Raw genomic sequence first — 18878 nt, forward strand, 5'->3', positions numbered from 1 at the left:
TAATTAAACCTAACTAACCTAAGGACAGCACACAACACCCAGCCACCACGAGGCAGAGAAAACCCCTGACCCCGCCGGGAATCGAACCCGGGAACCCGGGCGTGGGAAGCGAGAACGCTACCGCACGATCACGAGATGCGGGCGGTTCATTATTCTTCCTTGCGTGAACAGAAGTAATTTTTAAAACAAATATCTTGTGTCTACTTTCTGGCTATAGACTTTCACCATTAAGCAGTACCATAAAAATTGTTTGGTGGAGGAAGGGCAAATGATATTGGTGCGCTAGAAACAACCCACGATCATTTTTAATGAATGTGCTTGGGCTCTATCATTCTGCAGTTACTTTCCAGCCCCTGTTACCAATGCAACAGCCTCCAAACACAATGGTGACATATTCCGCATTGGTCTACAAAAAACTAAACCACTGAGTAGGTTATGAACCATTCAGCACTACATTTACATCGAAAAATGTCAGTAAAAACTGCTCCCAACAGCAGCTTTGAAAGTTTCTACGGGCAGAATGTTATACTTTGCTTGACAAGGAAGTAAAGTACCCAGCAACCTTGTTCAGAGCGAGCGAGGTGGCGCAGTGGCTAGCACACTGGCCTCGTATTCGGGAGGACGACGGTTCAATCCCGCTTCCAGCCATCCTGATTTAGGTTTTCCGTGATTTCCCTAAATCGCTCCAGGCAAATGCCGGGATTGTTCCTTTGAAAGGGCACGGCTGACTTCCTTTCCCGCCCTTCCTTTCTCCTCCTCCAAACATCCCAACCCTTCTTCGGATGTCATTATGGCTTCATACTGTACACACCATCAGCGGCTATGTAAATGGTCGGAGTTGCTATTCTCTATGACAGTTGGAATGGCCTTCAAAGAGCATTACTGTTGTACTTGTTTAGTGCTGTTACCAGGACTCGTAGAGTCTAGAAGGATAATAAATAGCGTCAAATGTTGAATGATCATTTAGAAAGACACTTAGACGCCACATATCCGTATGAGACAGCGTCATCAGCAACTGACCGAGTTTGAAAGGGACTCCGTTTTGCGGCTCCATTTCGCCAGAAATTTGAACCGTGCAATGTAAATGTGTTGCATTCGGATGTGAGAGTGACCTCATGTTAACTGTACGGGAACGCGACAGCATACATACACGTTGTGAATGTATGGATCGACCACGACTGACCACGACAGGGCAAGATCGCCTGACTGTGCGCCAGGTACATCACCCTCACATCTGCACCTGGCGTCCGAGAACGAGTAATGGACGCCTTGCAGCATTCTGTTTTCGACTAACTGAAGCTGAACTAGGCAGTTACCGCCCCATAAATAAGCTTCAATCAACACTACAACACGGCGGAATCTGAAGTGGAGTGGTATGACACAGGGAAGCATTGACTACTGATGAATGGCGATGCATTGTGTTCAGTGAGAATCACGGCTCTTCACCATCGCAGTGTCGGAGACCTGGGCAGAGGTGCCGTTTTTCCAGCGTATAGGATAGGCGCAGCGTCGTCATGTATGGAGCTGTAGCTTCATGCCACGGCTAATTTTGATTGACGGAAGTCTGACAGGACGATGGTAGGTCACAGACCTCCTATGACCTCATGTGTTACCTCTCATGCGAAATATCATTTTCCAACAGGGAAATGCTTGTCCATGCATGACATGTATCTCTATGAAATGTATGCATGAAGTTGAGGCAAGTCCTTGGACAGCAGGATTCCTAAATCTGTCCCCAGTAGAACATGTTTTCGATCAGCTCTGAATTCATGTCTGTGGCAGCCAAGGGATTCATAATATCAAGAACCAGTTTCGACAGTCATGGACCAAGTTGCCTCAGAAGGGGCTACAGTGTCTGCATCCAGGCCAGAGAGGGATCAATGTCATATAAATATAATTGTCAGGCAGTGTAATTGCAACTTTTGTAGATTCTATTTAATTTTATCCATATAAAACGTGACTCCATTCAAAACATTGGAGGTAAGAAGTGAACAATGCCTTCAGTCACAAGTTTTTCGTGTTTTATTAACTACACGATGCATTTAGGACCCTGTGGGTCCATCGTCAGGTGTAATTTGTCTAATTACAGGTTTCATTTCTTCTGTTGAGTGAGATGAAATGCTTATTCCTGTCACTAAAAGCCTTAATGTTATGTTATGAATTTCGTAAGTCGAACGCGGAAAATATGTGCAAAATAGTGAAAAATGAACAGTGTAAACTTACCACATAATCCAAGGAAAGCATTTTTAAAGTTCTATGTGCGATCTCTGTAAAACAGTGAGCTAAACAGTGGTGAACTGAGCTGAAATAGTAATAATAAATTCTCATGCTTAAGCGCTCTATTATTAATCGATATGTATCGGTGCAATGTATTATTAACAACCGATATTATCACAGATAAGACAATCGCCGATACTGGAGGGCACTTTGTTCAAACCTTGTAATTGTAGTTCTTTTACGTTCTATGTAATTAAACACTGCAAATAAAAATCATTACGCCTCGCACTTATTAAAACAAGTGTTGGGGTAAGAGAATAGTTTATTAATATTTCGATTACCCACCATAGTGACAATAAAGTAAAAAAACGTAATCCGTCCGATACCGCACCACTCTCCCCTAATTACAGTACATCCGTCAGTGGTACACTGCAACTGTTATATCCTCTTGTCTGGTGCAGGATACACTTGGTGTTAATGTTAATGCTGCGTCTACTTTCTTTACGTACGGGCTAGTTAGAAGCGACTATACGGATCGAGGTTCGTACACGCATGACGAAAACACTTTTCAGCTCAACGCAGCAACCAGTTTCAAAAACACGGGATTTGAAAGTGTTTTCAAATCAGTTGAACTAGCAGATTGTGAATTTCGTTCGTTTTGCAGTACAAAGTATTCACTAATTCACAGTCTGGTGCTTAACTTTCAAATGTTGAAAACAGGTAAATTGTTTTTTACAGCGACTGTCATTTTCTTTAGCGCGTGAAACCTCATTAAGTTGCAAATGAGAAATTCTAGAATACGTAAGTTATTGCAACTCACGTCACAGCAATCAGTTTGGTCCGGCAGACAAAAATCACTGCTTACTTGGGTGTTCATTTTAAATTCAATTTTCGGCACTCCCCGAGGCTCCCATTACTCAAAACAGCACTCTAAAACTGCGAGTAAAACATAAACTGAAAAAGGCGTATGACAAATTTGGTGGCTCTGCAGCATACAGGATTGACTGTAACAACTGCGACAAATGTGATGCCTGTCGAACCGGCTCCTCTTTAAGCGTAAGGTTTAAGGAGCAATCACAGCCGCATACTGGAACTGGTTCTTCATTGTATTTATCATAAACTGGTCGTCCTATAGGGTGCATTGACAACAATATTCGTGTTCTCCACGGGGTACAAAAAGACCGTGCTCTCAGCTTGACAGAAGGGCTTGAAATTTATAAAGCGAGAAAACAAAATCCAACAAAAGTGCTCATTGGGTAGAACGATTTTGTGTCCACTGTCTACTTGGTTTTTTTTAGAAAGCGAAAAAACAAAATCTAACAAAAAGTGCTCATTGGGCAGAGCGATTTTGTGTACAATGACTACTTTGTGTTGATTGACAGTGTTCTATTTAAATTACTGCGTGTCTCTCTTATAAATATCTTGCCTTTATCTTTACTTAACATAATGTGCTTGCATATTTATTTCATTTTCTTCCGTTGAGCCTGTTACTTTTTGTTTTCTTGTCCTTTCTCTGTTCATATAATAAACTTCAGTAACTAGATAAACTCGTTAATTGACTGCCATGGTATTTTAATCACAATTTTCTTGGAACGGCGTGTGGCTTTAAGTTCTCTTCTCGCATATGTGGCATTCTGACGAGGCAGCTGATTACATACTACTGTCTGTTGGCGTTCATTTGACTTCTTTCCCTATTTATTTTATCATTTTTAAATTATTCTGTGAACTCCATAAGATTGTCCTTATGTATTTCATTATATTTTTAACAAAAATTTGCCACAAGAGCGTATCAGAATTATTGTCACTTAACTATTTCCTTTTAAACTGTCTAGTTTTTGTTGTGTTTTAATTGATTGCATTTTATTACTGTTGTGATTTATGCATCTGGTAATCTCACTGCTGGCTTGTCCGATAGTACTCTTCTTTTTATTCCATATCGCACAATTGCATGATTGAAGAATATGTGTACGCCCACAGTAGCGACATTTGGCGAGCTTTCTACACGAACATTTTGTGGCTACTGTACTTTTTTTTTAACAGTAGCGCTGTTAACAACATGACTCTAGTATATACATTTCATTTATGTGTGATGATGGTGAGCTGAACTTGTGTTTATCTATTGACGATGCCACTACTGCTGCATTATATTAGAACATGTTTTTAAAACATGCCTCGTCGTAGTTAAATCGCATTATTTTGACATGTATGTTAATAATACTTTTCATTATGGCCTATTTCATTGTATTAAGGTGCAGACAATCCACTGTTGTATTTGTGTTTCTCCCAGGTTTTGCTGCAGATCTGAAGATGATCGTTGCTGACCCAAACTGGTACTCTGAGGACATAACATTGTGTGATCGTAGACGGAAGTAAAGAAATTCCTTTTACTCGAAACAGTTGAACATTTTTTCTCAATGTCCAACTGAATACTCAGTCCACTCCGTATTTGGAAGGTACGTGTTCAGCAGTATCCTGTGAACGTTTTATTCCAACGTAAACCTGACCGGCTACGCAATCCACACATACACGAAATCGGCACGGCGGTCTCTCTCCCACTGTTCTCTCTGACTGATATCACACTCGCTCTCCCTGTTCGTAACGGCAAAGTCTCTTTTGTACTTTTGTCAATCTTATTACAAGGATTACCATAAAACTAAAATTGTTCCATACCCAAAAAATGTGAAAGATAAAAATTTTAATACAAAATTCGTGTCAAAACCACGAAGTTGTAATGAAAGATGTTGTCATGATGTTAGAGCCTGGTAGCGGCCGTCCACCTTGTCAGGTACCTCAAATATTAGCTTTAGGTGGAAGTACTTTATCCAAAATCCCAGCTTCCGTCATTTGGGGGTGAATTAATAGTTCTGATTATAGTCTAAAAGATTTAAATTTCATTCGCAACTGGAATTGTTCAAACGATGCTTTCCTTTATATACATGAAAATTGTTTGTCCTACTTACTTTTATTGAACTGGTTTTGTTTCTGTCATCAGACTTTAGATTTTCCATCCGTATAACTCGAAAAGATGTCTTTGTGAAGGATTTGAGAAGGAAATAATGGAAACCTACCCAAACTAGCACAATATGTTCTCAGCATCTTCTGGGAGAGGACATAGTCGGAACATCAGTTTCTTGAGTCCACGTTAAGAGAAGTACTGGAATGCGAAAGCGGCCTTTTACATCACATACATCTCTTCTCGATTATTCGAAATGTATTACAAAACGAGGTTACGTTATCAAAACATAAGCGGTTGACATCCGTGGATCCACGATACTTGCTTCGTTCACCGCCAACACCTTCTATCATATGGTCTCAAGATGGTCACGTTTTGACTGAACCCTGATGCCATTGCCAATAAATATTTTACTGCGGTCACCACTGTCTTTAATTCAATTTTACAATATATCTAAGTCTGCAGACATTTGTATAAAGTAAAAATAAGTGAAAAAATTACCACCCACAATCAACAATACCTTCACAACCTACAATTAAATTGAGCTTCATTCAGATTTGCTACATAAAAAATAACAGCATAGCATAAACACGAAAACAGTGTGTGATCTGATATACTCTACTTATGTATACAATAATATTAAGGTGCCATATTTTTAACATATGTGCATGATGGCATCATACTATTAATATTTAGTGTAGTTTGGGAGAATGTTATGTTGGGTCGGGAAGTAACCAGTATTATGAGGGGCTTATTACAGTAGGTAATGCTATTAAAAAGGACTATGTAATTTTTATTTGTAATAAATTGTGAACATGAATAGGGTGGTATCGCATCCGGAGGATTTTAATAGGCGGCGCTCACGCGCCTCATTGTCTTGACTTGCCAGCAGTTGTTCGGAGCGGTCGGTGTGAGCCCCGTAGCTTTTGGCAGGGGTTGAACCTAGTTTCTGGACGGCTATGCAACCGCTATGTTTCAGAACCCTAAAATTTTGTGAGTGATGGAACTCTGAGCAGCGCTTGGGTACCTGGATACATTTACCCCATTTTCAGATTTAAGATTTCGTGACTGAAAGACTTTAGGTCTGCCGGAGTGCCATATCTCCTGATTAACTTCCCCGGACAGTGAAGCAGCATCACTTACTAATAGATGACGGAAAGTCATAGAGCAAAACAGAAGTGATTTCTGGTGTTCCCCAAGGTAGTGTTTGTATGCCCTATGCTGTTCCTTATCCATATAAACGATTTGAGAGACAATCTGAGCAGCCGTCTTCGGTTGTTTGCACATGATGCTGTCGTATATCGACTAATAAAGTCATCAGAAGATCAAAAGAAACTGCAAAACGATTTAGAAGAAAAATCCGAATGGTGCGAAAAGTGGTAGTTGACCCTAAATAACGAATAGTGTGAGGTCATCCACATGAATGCTAAAAGTAATCCGTTAAACATCGGTTACACAACACGATTTGCTCAGTCACTTCTAAAGGCCGTAAATTCAACTAAATACCTAGTACTATAATTACGAACAACTTAAATTGAAAGGAACACATAGAAAATGTTGTGGAGAATGCTAAGCAAAGACTGCGTTTTATTGGCAGGGCACTTAGAAAATGTAACAAACCAACTAAGGAGACTAGAATTAGATGTAGACAAAAGCCATGGGATAGTGATATGAACAATACAGGTGACGGTAGAATCGCGTACAGAAGTTATAAAAATTGCTTTCGTGGAGCTGTCATTTGCACTTACGTGATTCATGTGAAAAGGTTTAATCTGCATCTACATCTACGTCTCCATAGATACTCTGCAAATCACATTTAAGTGCATGGCAGAGGGTTCATAGAAACACCTCCACAATTCTCTATTATTCTAATCTCTTACAGCGCGGAAAGAATGAACACCTATATCTTTCCGTACGATCTCTTATTTCCCATATTTTATCGCGGTAATCGATTCTCTCTATGTAGGTCGGTGTCAACAAAATATTTTCGCATTCGGAGGAGGAAGTTGGTGATTGGAATTTCGTGAGAAGATTCCGTCGCAACGAAAAACGCCTTTCTTTTAATAATGTCCAGCCCAAATCCTGTACCATTTAAGTGACACTCTCTCCCATATCTCGCGATGATACAAAACGTGCTGCCTTTCTTTTAACTTTTTCGATGCACTCCGTCAGTCCTATCTGGTAAAGATCCCACACCGCGCAGCAGTATTCTAAAAGAGGACGGACAAGCGTAGTGTAGGCATTCTCCTTTGTTGGTCTGTTACATTTCCTAATTGTCCTACCAATAAAAGGCAGTCTCTGGTTAGCCTTCCCCACAACCTTTTCTATGTGTTCCTTCCAATTTAAGTTGTTCGTAATCGTAATTCCTAGGTATTTAGTTGAATTTACTGCCTTCATATTTGACTGATTTATTGTGTAACCGAAGTTCAACGAATTCCTTTTAGCACTCATGGGAATGACCTCATACTTTTCGTTATTTAGGGTCAACTGCCAATTTTCGCACCATTCAGATATCTTTTCTAAATCGTTTTGCATTTTTTTTTGGTCTTCTGATGACTTTATTAGTCGATAAACGTCAGCGTCATCCGCATACAACCTAAGAAGGCTACTCAGAGTGTCTCCCAAATCGTTTATATAGATAAGGAACAGCAAAGGACCTATGACACTATCTTGGGAAACACCAGAAATCACTTCCGTTTTACTCGATGACTTTCCGTCAATTACTACGAACTGTGACCTCCCTGACAAGAAATCACAAATCCAGTCACATAACTGAGACGATATTCCATAAGCATGCAATTTCACTAGAAGCCGGTACAGCGCCAAAAGCTTTTCGGAAATCCAGATAAACGGAATCAACCTGAAATCCCTTGTCAATAGCCCTCAACACTTCATGCGAATGAAGAGCTAATTGTGTTTCACAAGAACGATGTTTTCTAAACCCATGTTGACTGTGTGTGAATAGACCATTTCCTTGGAGGTAATTCATAATGTTCGAATACAATATACGTTCCAAAATCCTGCTGCATATGGATGTTAATGATATGTGCCTGTAATTAAGTGGATTGATTACTCCTACTACCTTCCTTGAATATTGGTGTGACATGTGCAACTTTCCAGCCTTTGGGTAAAGGTCTTTCGTCGAGCGGACGACGGTAAATGATTGTTAAGTATGGAGCAAATGCATCAGCATACTCTGAAGGAACCTAATTAGTGTATAGTCTGGACCAGTTGGACTTGCTTTTATTAAGTTATTTAAGTTGCTTCACTACTCAGAGGATATTTACTTCTATGTTACTCATGTTGGCAGCTGTTCTCGTTTCGCATTCTGGAATATTTACTTCGTCTTCTTTTGTGAAGGCATTTCGGAAGTCTGTGTTTAGTAGCTCTGCTTTGGCAGCACTGTCTTCGATAATATCTCCATTGCTATTGCACTGAGAATGCATTGATTGTTTCTTGCCGCTAACATACTTCACATACGACCAGAATCACCTTGGATTTTCTGCCAGGTTTCGAGACAAAGTTCCGTTGTGGAAATTGTTATAAGCATCTCGCATTGAAGTCCGCTTTAAATTTCGAGCTTGTGTAAAAGATCTCCAATCTTGGGGATTTTGTGTCTGTTTGAATTTGGCGTGTTTGTTTCGTTGTTTCTGAAACAGTGTTCTGACCCGTTTTGTGTACCAAGGAGGTTCAGCGCCGTCGTTTGTTAATTTATTTGGTGTTAATGTCTCAATTGCTGCCGATAGTATTTCTTTGAATTCAAGCCATATCTGGTCCGCACTTACATTATTAGTTTGGAAAGAGTGGAGATTGTCTCTTAGGAAGGCTCCAAGTGAATTTTTATCTGCTTTTTTGAATAGGTATATATTTCGTTTATCTTTGGAGAATTTGGGGGTTACAATACTCAGTATCACTATGACAACCCTGTTTTCACTAATCCCTGTATCCGTTTTGATGGTCGTTATTAACTCAGGATTATTTGTTGCTAAGAGGTCAAATGTGTTTTCACAACCGTTTACTATTCGTGTGGGCTCATGAACTAACTGCTCGAGATAATTTTCGGTAAATGCGTTTAGCACAATTTCAAATGTTTATCTGCACCTCCGGAATTAAAAATTTATTTTCGTCAACATATCAAGGGTAAATCAAAGTTACCACCAACTATAATTCTATGAGTCGGGTACCTTTTCGAAATCAATCTAAAGTTTTATTTGAACCTTTCAGCAACTGTATCATCTGAACATAGAGGTTGCAAAAAGGATCCAATTACTATTTTATTCCGGTTGCCAACAATGACCTCTGCCCATACTAGCTCACAGGAAGTATGTACTTCAATTTCGCTACAAGATAAACTACTTCTAACAGCAACAAACACGCCACTGCCAATCATATTCAGCCTATCCTTTTCTTCGCAAAAATTTTGCCAGCTTTCGGTGCCTGTAGCGATCTGAGCATGAGTGCTTTCCATTGGCGTCTGTAGTTCTGGTACTTTCCCACCAAAGCTACAACAATTTACAACTGTTAACCGATAGTTCCTGTACCTACGTTCTTCCTATGTTCGACCTGCACCCTTTTTGACTGAAGCCCTTCTTGTGTTTTCCCAAGACACCTTACCTAAAAAACCACCAAGACCATGTCGGGCCGGCCGCGGTGGTCTCGCGGTTCTAGGCGCTCAGTCCGGAACCGCGCGACTGCTACGGTCGCAGGTTCGAATCCTGCCTCGGGCATGGATGTGTGTGATGTCCTTAGGTTAGTTAGGTTCAAGTAGTTCTAAGTTCTAGGGGACTGATGACCACGGATGTTAAGTCCCATAGTGCTCAGAGCCATTTGAACCAGACCATGTCACACAGCCCCTGTGTAGCCGCCTACTGCGTATAGTTGACGCCTGACCTATTGAGCGGAAACCGAAACCCTACCACCCTTTGGCGCAAGTCGAGGAACCTGCAGCCTACAAGGTCGCAGAACCGACTGTGATGATGGCCGCACGACAAGAATTAACAGCTTCGCAGGCTGGAATGGTAGTTGGAGCTACAGGCATGTGAAATTCCATTTGGGAAATCTTTAGGGTATTCAGTATACCGAGATTCAAAGTGTCAAGAGTGTACCGAGAATATTAAATTGTAGGAATTACCTCTAATCATGGACAACACAGTGGCCGACGGCCATCACTTAACGAGCGAGAGCAGCGGCATTTGCGGACAGTTGTCAGTGCCAAAAGACAACAGTACTGCGTGAAATAAACGCAGGGGTCGTACGACCAACGTATATGTTACAACAGTGTGGCGAAATTTACAGTTAATGGGCGATGGCAGATGACCGACGCGAGTGCTTTTGCTGGATGCACGATATCGCTTGCAGCGCCTCTCCTCGTGTCGTGACCATATACCTTGGCCCTAAAAGAACCGGAAAACCGTAGCCTGGTAACATGAGCCCAGATTTCATTTGGTAAGAGCTGACGGTAGGTTTCGAGTGTGGAGCAAAATCCGTGAAGCCATGGACCCATATTGTAAGCAAGGCACTGTGCAGGCTGATTGTGGCTTCATGGTTGCGTGGGTTATGTTCACATGGAAAAGGCTGGGTCCTCTGGGGACACTGAAATAATCATTGGTTGGTAACGTTTATGTTCGGCGACTTGGAGACCATCCGCAGCCATCCATGTACGTCATACACCCCTACAACCCTGTCATGTTACCGGGCCACAATTGTTCGCTTTTGGTTTGAGGATCATTCTGGACAATTTGAACGAGTTATTTGGCCTACGAAATCGCGCGACGTGAATGCCGTCGAGCATTTATGGTACATAATAGAGAGGCCAGTTCGTGGACAAATTCCAGCTCCGGAAGCGCTTTCGCAAGGCTCAATATTTATGCAATGCACTTCCTATGCCACGTCGCATTGCTGCACTACGCCGGGGGAAATGAGGCCCAACACGATATCACGAGGTATACCATGACTACCATCTGGTGAGCAAGATGTATGAGACAGGCGAAATACCCTCAGACTTCAAGAAGAATATAATAATTCCAATCCCAAAGAAAGCAGGTGTTGACAGATGCGAAAATTGCCGAACAATCAGTTTCATAAGCCACAGCTGCAAAATAGTAACGCGAATTCTTTACAGACGAATGGAAAAACTAATAGAAGCCGACCTCGGGGAAGATCAGTTTGAATTCCGTGGAAGTATTGGAACACTTCAGGGAATACTGACCCTACGACTTATCTTAGAAGCTAGATTAAGGAAAGGCAAATATACGTTTCTAGCATTTGTAGACTTAGAGAAAGCTTTTCACAATGTTGACTGGAATACTCTCTTTCAAATTCTGAAGATGGCAGGGGCCAAATACAGGGAGCGAATAGATATTTACAATTTGTACAGAAACCAGATGGCAGTTATAAGAGTCAAGGGACAGGAAAGGGAAGCAGTGGTTGGGAAGGGAGTGAGACAGGGTTGTAGCCTTTCCCCGATGTTATTCAATCTGTATGTTGAACAAGCAGTGAAGGAAACAAAAGAAAAATTCGGAGTAGGTATTAAAATCCATGTAGAAGAAACAAAAACTTTAAGGTTCGCCGATGACATTGTAATTCTGTCAGAGACAGCAAAGGACTTGGAAGAGCAGTTGAACGGAATGGACAGTGTCTTGAAAGGAGGACATAAGATGAACATCAACAAAAGCAAATCGAGGGTAATGGAATGCACTCGAATTAAGTCGGGTGATGCTGAGGGAATTAGATTAGGAAATGAGACACTTAAAGTAGTAAAGGAGTTTTGCTATTTGGGAAGCAAAATAACTGATGATGGTCGGAGTAGAGAGGATATAAAATGTAAACTGGCAATGGGAAGGAAAGCGTTTCTGAAGAAGAGAAATTTGTGAACATCGAGTATAGATGTAAATGTCAGGAAGTCATTTCTGAAAATATTCGTATGGAGTGTAGCCATGTATCGAAGTGAAACATGGACGATAAATAGTTTGGACAACAAGAGAATAGAACCTTTCCAAATGGGTGCTACAGGAGAATACTGAAGATTAGATGGTTAGATCACATAACTAATGAGGAGGTATTGAATAGGATTGGGGAGAAGAGAACTTTGTGTCACAACTTGACTAGAAGAAGGGATCGGTTGGTAGGACATGTTCTCAGGCATCAAGGGATCACCAATTTAGTATTGGAGGGCAGCGTGGAGGGTAAAAATCGTAGAGGGAGACCAAGAGATGAATACACTAAGCAGATTCAGAAGGATGTTGGTTGCAGTAGGTACTGGGAGATGAAGAAGCTTGCACAGGATAAGAGTAGCATGGAGACATGCATCAAACAAGTCTCAGGACTGAAGACCACAACAAGAACAACCATGACTTTTGTCAGCTCAATGTATTAACTTCGAGATCAACATATAGTCAGGAATTGGATGCCGATTCTGCTAATTTCAGGAACCAGCCAATGCTTGATCGCTACTCAGGCAATCTTTACGTACATATGATGTTATTTCGGTATCTTTAATGTGGAAACCCATACGCTTTTCCTTAACCCTAGCAAAATTCCATAACAAACATTGAAGCAACACGTCTTAAAGTATTTTCTCCAAAATAGATACCCGACCGCACGCTGTCCCGCCGCTGATCAGCTAATAAGGAGGCAAAGTTTTCATCTTCATGTGGGACGGACGCCTCACGCTGTTCCTGTGCAGCAAGTTTCCACTCCTATTACTGGGGTGAAGTAGCTGGAGCAGCTGATCTGTGCAACAGATGTGCAACGTCCGCCTGACCTCGGCATTCTCCAGGTCACGGCTCGCTGACCGAGAGAACCAGCCAGCTCTGTACTGCCTGGAGCACAAAGCTGTGCCCGGCGGACTGACTGCCAGCTGAACAATGAGATAGTGCTATAGGCGCATAGTTATCGTTTCTCTCCACTCTCTCACTTTTATTTATTAGGTCAATAGCTGCGTTTTCTGTCTCGAAGGTACTACAGTTGCTTAGCCTCCCGTCTATATTGATATATCTCTTTATTTTTTATTTTCCTTTGAAGTCAGGTTTAGAGTGGTTTGATACAGTCCCAGATTTTCTTCTCATGTGAATTTCTTTTCACCTCTATTAAATTATCCTGTCCGACCTCCTGTATATCTGGTTTACACTCATGGCCTCTACCAGATTAACTATTCCTTGCTTCCGTAGCAAGCCTCCCATTAACCTCGTCCTTTCTTTGGATAATTGTCTTCCACAGACTACTGTCCTCTCCTATTGATCCTAGTACGTCATTTCGTATTTTACTATGCACTTAATCTCAGACGTTCTTCGATGGCACCACATTTCAGATGCTTCTGTATTTTTCTTCTCCGGATCTTATGGTCCACATTTCTTTTCCACACGTTGCTGAGCTCCAGGCACACTTTCTGGGACATCTTCCTCAGTTCCATATCAATATCCGGTGTCAGTAAAGTTATTTTGTTGAATATAGCTTTCTTTGCCTGTGCCAGTCCTCTTCTTTGCTTTGACTATACTGTTTAACCTTCCATCGAGATACTGGAACTCTTCCACAACTGTGTCGTTCGCAGTTTTAATGTCAAGCAAGTCGTCAGTCTCCTTTCTACTACTCTTCGCCACCTGCGTATTTGCTCTGTTTATCCACCACGAACCATATTATGTGTTATGTGTGCTATGCATTCCTTTCAACAGGTCTTGTACGTGTGTCTGACATCCATACGGAAAGGTTAAGTCCTCTGGGAACTTTTGTATTTATATCTATAAACGATGAACTCGCTTTGTTTTGCTAAATTAGTAGTATTTCTTTCTCTCTGATTTAGTTGGATACTTTAAGGAGTTTCGAGTCAGAAAGTTGCCCTGCGATCCAGTATATTCTTTCTTATCAAATGATCAATTTGTCTGGCTCCGTAGCTGACGAGGAGAACACGGCAAATACCATAGCCAGATTTCCCAGAAAGTTCGCTCAGTGGGAGAGGGATCAAAATAAACGAATACCTGCCTCGGCTTATCCTTAGATACTCAACCGTTTCTGAGAAAATGGTGGTCAAAGTATTCGAGATACTTTGTGTGCCTTTTACCGAGTGAATAGTTCATCCAAACGAAGCGTTGGCCAAGTGGCTAGCGTCGCGACTACACGCTTTTGCGCCCTGTGAACAAGATTATTCCTCTTATATTATCACGTAAACTGGTGGCATATGAGGAGAAAGGAAAGGAAAGGAAAGGAAAGGAAAGGAAAGGAAAGGAAAGGAAAGGGAAGGAACTCATGGTATCAGCTACATAGGGACTTTATGGAGAACCAGCGGCAACGAGTGTGCCGGTCTGGCAGTCGAACCCAGAATCTCCTTATTAAGCAGTTGCATTTCCCACTGCGCCATCCGGACACAGTGTTAACTGCAAATGTGTGGACATTCTCGGCACGCCCCTCGAGTGACTCGCTCACGTAGTGCCACCGCATGCCCGCAGTTCCCGTCCACTCCCTCTGTGCTCGCCAATTTTAGATTCCCGCTGGAGATCGAACTTAGACGTGCACCTGCGCTGGTGTCCGCCCTGACAGCTGATTGGTCAGCGTGACGGATTGCCGTCCTACGGGCCCGGGATCGATTCCCGGCTGGGTCGGGGATTTTTACGCTCAGGGTCTGGGTTTTGTGCTGTCTTAATCATCATTTCATTCCCATCCTGCGCGCAGGTCGCCCAATGTGGCGTCCAGTGTAATAAGACCTGCACCAAGGTGGCTGGATCTGCCCCGCAAGATGCCTCCCGGCGAATGACGCCAAACGCTCCTTTCCATTTACCTGCACTGGTGGTTGTGGATTCATTGTCCATCGAAACGTTTCATTTGCATTTGAATGAGTGGTGCTAGTTCTTTCCGACATGCTACGATTTATGCTGATGTTACCGCGAGCTAAGAGACATCTAAATTACGTCGATAAATTGATCGTCTGTTTCTCAGAAACGGCCGAGTATTTATAGATGAGGCGAGACATGGGTTCGCTTTTTTTACTTTCCACTGAGCGAAGTTCCTGAGAAATCTAGTGATAACAATTGCGAGGTTCCCCTCGTGAGGATTCACCACCGCTGACTGCCTTGCAAGGGACCCAGGTTCGATTCCCGCTACTGCCGGGGACTCTTCTGGAAAGAGGTGCATTAGGCCTTGTGGTGTCAGTTGAAGAAGCACTTGACCTAATAGTAGCGCCTCTAGGTCATGAAAACTGACAACGGCTGAATGAGCGGTGTGCTGACCCCACGGCCCTCCACACGGCATCCAGTGACGCAACTGGCAGAGGGTGATACGACTGAATTAACGTTTAGGTAAATGACCAGTTTATGACGTTTCATAACAGTGATGCAGCATACCTAGGAATATTTGACCACACTAGATAATGTTCTCGTGGACATGCTGCCTGACTGTAGAGAATTCTAGACACAATATTTCGAGAAGATAACATGTTAACAAGCGTCATACCATACGGCCTGAAGGGGTAACTGTCAATAGGTGGTTATAACACGTCTCCTGCAATTTTTCTACATTAACCTCTTCACTATATGCCGGACGGTGTCAAATGCCCTCCTGAAGTCAAGCAAACATGGCATCAAGCTGGCCAACGATGTCTGCTGCGCAGTGGATCTCACACGTAGCGTAGCCCTTAATAAATACGAGCTTAGCGAGTATACGACCAAATTTGAGAGCGAATTCACGGCTTCCGTGCAAATAGAGCTCAGCATGTCGCTGTTAAAGGAACAGTGATACACATGAGTAGAACACGGCAAGAAACATAAACCCGATTTCTCACAAAACCTCGCTCAGAAAGGAGTCAAAATTGGCGACAGGTAAGAGTATGCGAAGGAGGTGTAGTAGGAAGAAAGGAAGATTAAAATTTAATGTACCGTCGACGACGAGCTCATTAAGGAAGTTACTGTTTACAGCATATATACACAGAAGAGAGCAAGAAAGTGGTACACCTGCCTAATATCGTGTAGCGCTCCACGAGAAAACAGAAGTGCTGCAACACGACGTGTCATGGACTCGATTAATGTCTGAAGTAGTGCTGGAGGGAACTGACACCATGAATCCTTCAGGGCTGCGTACAAATCCGTAACACTACAAGCCGGTGGAGATCTCTTCTCAACAGCACATTGTAAGACGTCCCAGATATGCTCAGTAATGTTCATGTCCGAGGGTTTTGGTGGCCAGCGGAAGTGTTGAAACTGAGAAGAGTGTTCCTGCAGCCACTCTGTAGCAATTCTTGACGCATTGTGGCATCGTGCTGCTGGAATTTCCCAAGTCCATCGGTATGCAAAATGGACGTGAATGGATGCAGATGATAATACAGCGTGCTTACATATGTATCATCTGTCTGAATCCTATCTAGACGTATCAGGGTCCCAAATCACTCGAACTGCACTAGTCCCGCACCATTACAGAACCTCCACCGGCTGGAACAGTCCCCTGCTGACACGCAGGATCCATGGATTGATGAGGTTGTCTCGACACCCATACACGCCCATCCGCTCGACAGATTTTGAAACAAGACTCCTCCGTCCAGGCAACATGTTTCCAGTCATCAAAAGTCCATTGTCCGTGTCGACGGACAAAGCCGGGACGTAAAGCTTTGTGTTGCGCAGTCGTTATGGGTACACCCGTTGGCCTTCGGCTCCGAAATCCCATGTCGATGATGCTTCGTTGAATGTTTCGCACGCTGATACTTGTTGACGGCCCAGCGCTGAAATCTTCAGCAATTTTCGGAAGGGTTGCACTTCTGTCAAGTTGAACGATTCTCTTCAGTCGTCGTCGTTTCCATTTTTGGAGGATCTCTCTCCGGCCGCGTCGTTGTCGGAGATCCGATGTTTTATCGGATTCCTGATATTCACGGCACACTCGTGAAATAGTCGTAGGGGAAAATCCCCATATCATCGCTTCCTCGGAGATGCTGTGTCCCATCGCTCGTGCGTCGACTACAATACTGCATTCAGACTCACTCAAATCTTGATAACCTGCTATTGTAGCAGCAGTTAATCAGTTGCCTGTAACGAAGCGCTGTTTGCAATAGCTTGGCACATATCGAGTACAATCCTGATAAAATTTTAAGGTGTTGCAAGCTTTGGCAAATGGCTTTAAATTTACAGAAATGTAAAATTGTGCATTTCACAAATAATAAAAATCGTAGTATACTCGGATTTCAGTTTCAATAATAATTTTATGTGGCTCCATGGCGGGCTACATGTCTTTTAAAAAGACTCCACTTCGGCGACTTGTGTGTCCTTCCCCTATCCCACTTATCCAACTGGGGATAGGGGATCTACAGTTAAACGTAGACTCTGAACCACGTGTTGGTCCTGGCGACTCCTCACATCGTTGAGAGCTGAAGGCTAGAACAAAAGCAGACCGAAACTTTCCTTGGCTCAGTCGTATTTCCATCCTTCACATTTAACACTAGATCACCAGACTGGACTTACTATTTTAATCAGTCACTATTTATATCAGTCAACTCAATATCAAACATCTTAGTGTAACAAAAACATTAAATGGAATGATCACATAGGCGCATTCGTAGTTAAAGCGGCTGTCAGTCTTCGATACTGGGAAAACGCAGTTAGTCTACAGACACTATTGCTGAAAAAACATTCGTACTGCCGACGCTAAAAGGTTGTTCAGCTGTCTGGTGCTACAGGTACTTGCAAACGCACATGTCCCGACGCCATAGCTCCCATTCATTTATTCCATCTATGAATTTATGTATTCCACATATGAATGGAACGAGAAGAAAGCCTGATACGCGTTACAGTGGCAGGTACTCTCAGTCATGCGCTTCATAGTAGTTTTGAGACTATGGATGTAAATGTAGATGAGGAACCAATATTAAGATCACATTGGTACGGAATTTTCCAGTTTTACTTACACGTAAAGGTATGTAGTACTATTTGTAAACTATATCTGCAGTACCTGCGAGTCTTCGCACTGACGGTATGCACGCATGGCCATCCCTAGTCCAGTAGTGAAAGCTCCATCTTCGTCCCCGGAAAAGGAAACAGCTGACACTGGAACACCAAAGAGCAGGGCGGTCGCCACCAGCGTGCCTGCAGCCATCAACACCGGTCGCCACATGTCGTCTCTCCGTGTCGCCGCCGGTAGCACCACGCAACTGTGGCTCTCGCTTGGTCGCTAGTATTTTTATGTGGCATATGTGGCACCGTGTCGGCCACAATTACACCGCAGGATGGGAGACAATGCGTTCTGCGGCCGACGCCCCGCCTCGGTACTCGCCACGGTCATTGCAGCAACACTGGTGGTTGCGTGGCCACGTCTGGCTACAGTTATTAAAGCCTTCACCACTGTCCGCGACTGTGGTCGCTCGCTGCGTAATCGCTGCCGTAGGCGTGCTTGGAGCACCAGGTACGCGGTCCGGAAGCGGGCTCACGCATCGCAACGCCCTGAATACTCGCGATTGCAGAGCTGCAGTTGTAATTGTGCCTTCGTCGTCACGGTGAAGGTTAAGTGTTGTGATGTTTCCAAGTCGCGTGCAGTCTCATTTTTACTAAACACTGTAACGGTCCCTCTACTTTCTTTTCGTGTCCCTCTTCGACACTTAGCAACTTCTCACATTTGTATCATTACTGTCAGTTATCGTAGAGGTTTTGACATACTTTACGCGGAGTTTATGTATGCGTACAGCAGTGCTTTTCGAGATGTTTTGGTCACGAAGACTCAGCATCCATATCTTATCAAACCATAA

At 42.9% G+C, this 18878-nt stretch overlaps 1 protein-coding gene across 1 annotated transcript in view; it reads right to left on the minus strand.

Moving 5' to 3' along the window:
- Nucleotides 1–18250, minus strand: part of LOC124788841 — a 41121-nt gene extending 22871 nt beyond the window's left edge. Inside the window, exon 1 of the mRNA XM_047256124.1 lies at nucleotides 18089–18250. Coding sequence (XP_047112080.1) covers nucleotides 18089–18250 — 162 coding nt within the window. The remainder of the gene's footprint in view (nucleotides 1–18088) is intronic.
- Between the last annotated feature and the right edge of the window lie 628 nt (nucleotides 18251–18878).

The sequence above is a fragment of the Schistocerca piceifrons genome, chromosome 3 (genome assembly GCF_021461385.2).
Source record: "Schistocerca piceifrons isolate TAMUIC-IGC-003096 chromosome 3, iqSchPice1.1, whole genome shotgun sequence".
NCBI lineage: Eukaryota > Metazoa > Arthropoda > Insecta > Orthoptera > Acrididae > Schistocerca > Schistocerca piceifrons.